The sequence below is a fragment of the Camellia sinensis genome, unplaced genomic scaffold, assembly GCF_055761805.1.
Source record: "Camellia sinensis isolate YWXY unplaced genomic scaffold, ASM5576180v1 Unanchor12, whole genome shotgun sequence".
In the NCBI taxonomy this organism is placed as follows: domain Eukaryota; kingdom Viridiplantae; phylum Streptophyta; class Magnoliopsida; order Ericales; family Theaceae; genus Camellia; species Camellia sinensis.
Genome location: NW_028128998.1, coordinates 5,567,813 through 5,571,459, shown reverse-complemented (window position 1 = coordinate 5,571,459; position 3,647 = coordinate 5,567,813). Strand labels below are relative to the sequence as shown.

The following is a 3,647-nucleotide window of genomic DNA, read 5'->3' as shown; positions in this document are numbered from 1 at the left end:
TATTAGGCAATCAATTTACTTATTAAGACTTATACGTAAGTATTCCATTTTTAAATTCCCTCTCATTTTGAAATTTTTGTATGAGAGAATTTTAATATAAATCCTTTATACCTTATGCAACTTTAATTATATTATTTTTTTAATTACGATTAAACTTTTTCTTTAATTTTTATCTGACAAATGAGTTAGATTTAAATTGGGATAAAAAAATATAAAAAGACAAAATAAAATTATATGTCTTATGGAATTGAATACTCTTGCCTAGTTTATACATAATAAAATAATAATGAAACCATTCGTAGTACACTCTGTATTTTTATACAATGAGAAAAGAGTGAGAACCCATCATTTCCAGTGAATGTGGGGGTGGTGGGGTCTCCATCATCTCTGTTTGTACAATACATTGAAGTCACCTGTATATCCCACATTCTTATGTAGTGTATAAATAAATTTATAGCAACAATTTGTATTACACAAAGAAACAATAAGAAAACGACTATGGAGATCAAGTTTGAGATAATTGGTAGAGAAACTAGGGGTGGGGCAGGTCGGTTGCGGTCACGGAATCTCCAATCCGTCATCCGTCCACTAGATTGGCAGATTGGCGGATTGGAGAAAATCAATCCGCATCCATTCGCCAATTCGGCAGATGTGGATTAAGCGGATTGGCGGTTTGGCGGATGGATGCGAATCGGTTTGGCGGTTTAAAATTTTATAAATTTTCAACATAATTCAACTTGTGCACTTCCTCAAAAAAAAAAAAAAAAAAGAAAGAAAGAAAGTATTACAGTCAATTAAAAAGTATTACAATCACTGTATGCCTTATCTAAAGAAAGAAAGTTTAAAACTTTAAAATATCACGATCACTACATGCCTCATCCACATATTACAATCACAACAAGATTCATCCACATAAAGTATTACAATCTGTAGTTCTTAAAATATAATAACAATTCAAACCACCAAAACCATGAATAGAGCAGTAGTGGAGATTGTATGTCTCTGTATTGCTACATCTATATATGTTTTTGAAAACAAAAATCAACCAGCATATATCATATTTTCTATTTATTATTTTTATAGTTAGATTTAAAAACTAAAAAATATAGATAAATAATACGTTTATTTTTTTCAATTTAAAAAATATATTCAAGTTGAAAAAAAAATTTCAACAGAATATTTAAACTCTTTTTCAATTGAAAACACAAACATAATATTTAAACAAATTGAAAACACAAAGTCTTATAAATTACTAGGAGTACTCGCGGTTTGGCGGTTCGGTTGCAGCCAAAGAAATCTCAAATCCGCCATCCGTCCGTCAAATTGGTGGATTGGAGAAAATCAATCCACAACCGTCCGCTCGTCATCACGCATCCGTCCAAAATGCGGCAGATCGGTTCGGATCGGTCGGTTTTGGCGGATCGATATATCCGCTGCTCACCCCTAAGAGAAACCATCAAACCATCTTCTCCCACTCCCCATCATCTCAGAAGATACAAACCCTCCTCTAGGGGTCAGTTTTCTCCACAACAATACATTCCAGTTGTTTTCTTCTACATCAACCCTAGTCACACTGCTCGTGGTAGTGGTATTGATGGTGGTGGTGGGAGTTACGATGAGACGGCCAACGTAAGATCTGAACATTTGAAGGAATCTCTATCTAAAACCCTCACTCATTTCTACCCACTCGCGGGAAGATTGAGAGACAATCTCTCAGTCAATTGCAACGACGAGGGTGCTGATTATTTGGAAGCTCGAGTCACCAACTGCCGTGTTTCAAACATTCTTGAACGACTTGATGTTGAAGAGATGTACCAGTTGTTTACAACCATACCGACAGATGTTTACAACTCCCCTCTGTTACTCGTCCAAGTTAACTTCTTTCCATGTGGTGGAATGGCAGTTTGTGTGTCTACCTCCCATAAGATCGTCGATCGGGTTGCATTTTCTGCATTCATCAAAGCCTGGTCCTGCATCACTCGCGGATCCCACGACCCAGTTGTCCTAGATTTCAGTGCTGCCTCCTTTCGTTTCCCACCGATAGAGGACTTCCCAGCGCCGTCAATAGTGTTCCCGCAGATAAGCCAAAAGATTGTCACAAGGAGGTTTGTGTTTGACGCCTCAAAAGTTAATGCCCTTAAAGCTATAGTGGCTAGTGCAAGTGTGCAGCTACCCACGCGCGTTGAGGCTGTTACAGCACTTGTTTGGAAATGCGCAGTCACTGCATCTAGATCATATGCCCTTGGGACGTCTCCAGCTCCAAGTCCAAGGACATGCATTGACGGGGGCTGTGAACTTGCGCCCAAGCCTTATGCCACCTTTACCAAAATATGCTTTTGGAAATGTGAGTGGATTGTTGTGGGCAATGCTTGACAACAACAAAGATGAAATTATAGACTTGCCAGACTTGGTTTACCAGTTGAGGAAAGGGATTGAACAGTCCACTGATAACAATTTCACCACCAAAGCAACATACCTAATGCGGGCCAAGAAAGATGAGATGGATGTGTATCATCAAAGTAGCTGGTGTAGGTTTTCTTCATACGAAGTTGATTTTAGGTGGGGAAACCCGACATGATTTTGGGTGGGGAAACCCGACATATGCAGTTCCAGTTTTAATGGGTGCCCTAATTGGAATGGGATTGCTAGATACAAGAGATGGTGACGGAGTAAAAGTGTGGATGACTCTCAAGGAAGAAGACATGGCCTTGTTTCAAGGGGACCAAGAGTTATTGGCTTTTGCATCACCGAACCCAAGTGCACTCTAAAAGTGGTAGTCTGGGAGTCAAGCTTGTTAACTCGATATAGGTTGTTGGATCCATTTTCAAGTAGTTTAAGATTTTGAGATTATTGGTGAGTTAATATAGTATCAAAACTTTGGTACTAGTATGTCTTGGGTTCAAATCACACTTACCCCATTATCTCTATCATTGTGCTTTCTGTTTTGTTTTGTTTTTGTTTTATCTTGTTTCTCGGTTTGTTTGTCTCTCTACGTGCGAGATGAGATCGCACGTGAGGGAGAATGTTATGATCATGCATGTGGTTATGGTTCATCATCTTTCTTCGAATAAGTCATAGTGTAGGTCATGGTGTGATCCATCATATTTGTGTGTGTGTTTTAAAGTTATTAATATTGAATTGTGTGTTTTAAAGTTATTAAGTATTGGATTGAGTTGTTCTTGTCTCTTTGGTTAACATAGATTTATACAGTAAGACGTTTCACAGTGATATGCATGATTGGATTATTATACTATTTGATCTTATTTTGTACATTGTAACTCTATATAATAGAGACCCTAACCTGACTTACGATGGGTGGGAGTTTTGTTCATACATTTTGCTCAATGCACCTATTTCTCTTTTGGCCATGGTCTTGACTGATTGCTCCGTTGCTCAATTCATGTCCTCGTATATGCAACACCCTCACCATTTTGGCTCTAGTCTTTAAGGGTCATTATATTAGTCTAAACTAAAGTCGATGCGTGATTTTGACCATGGAAAATCTGTCACCTAATGTTGACATCAAAGGGAGAAATGTGTACACAAGTGTAATGAGGGATGTAACGCCATCAAAATAATACATATAAATCCACATTCTTCACATGCATAGACATAAGAGAATAAAGCATATTTCATTTATTAGAGTA

The 3,647-nt window shown here is 37.7% G+C and overlaps 1 protein-coding gene across 1 annotated transcript; it reads left to right on the top strand.

Annotated features, from left to right (window-relative positions):
- Positions 1–1,383: 1,383 nt before the first annotated feature.
- Positions 1,384–2,768, top strand: LOC145814650 (vinorine synthase-like). Its single transcript, XM_082911622.1, has 3 exons — positions 1,384–2,217; positions 2,258–2,519; positions 2,608–2,768. Exons 1-3 carry the CDS (start codon positions 1,384–1,386, stop codon positions 2,766–2,768), a joined length of 1,257 nt encoding a protein of 418 aa, XP_082767748.1.
- The last annotated feature ends 879 nt before the right edge of the window (positions 2,769–3,647 follow it).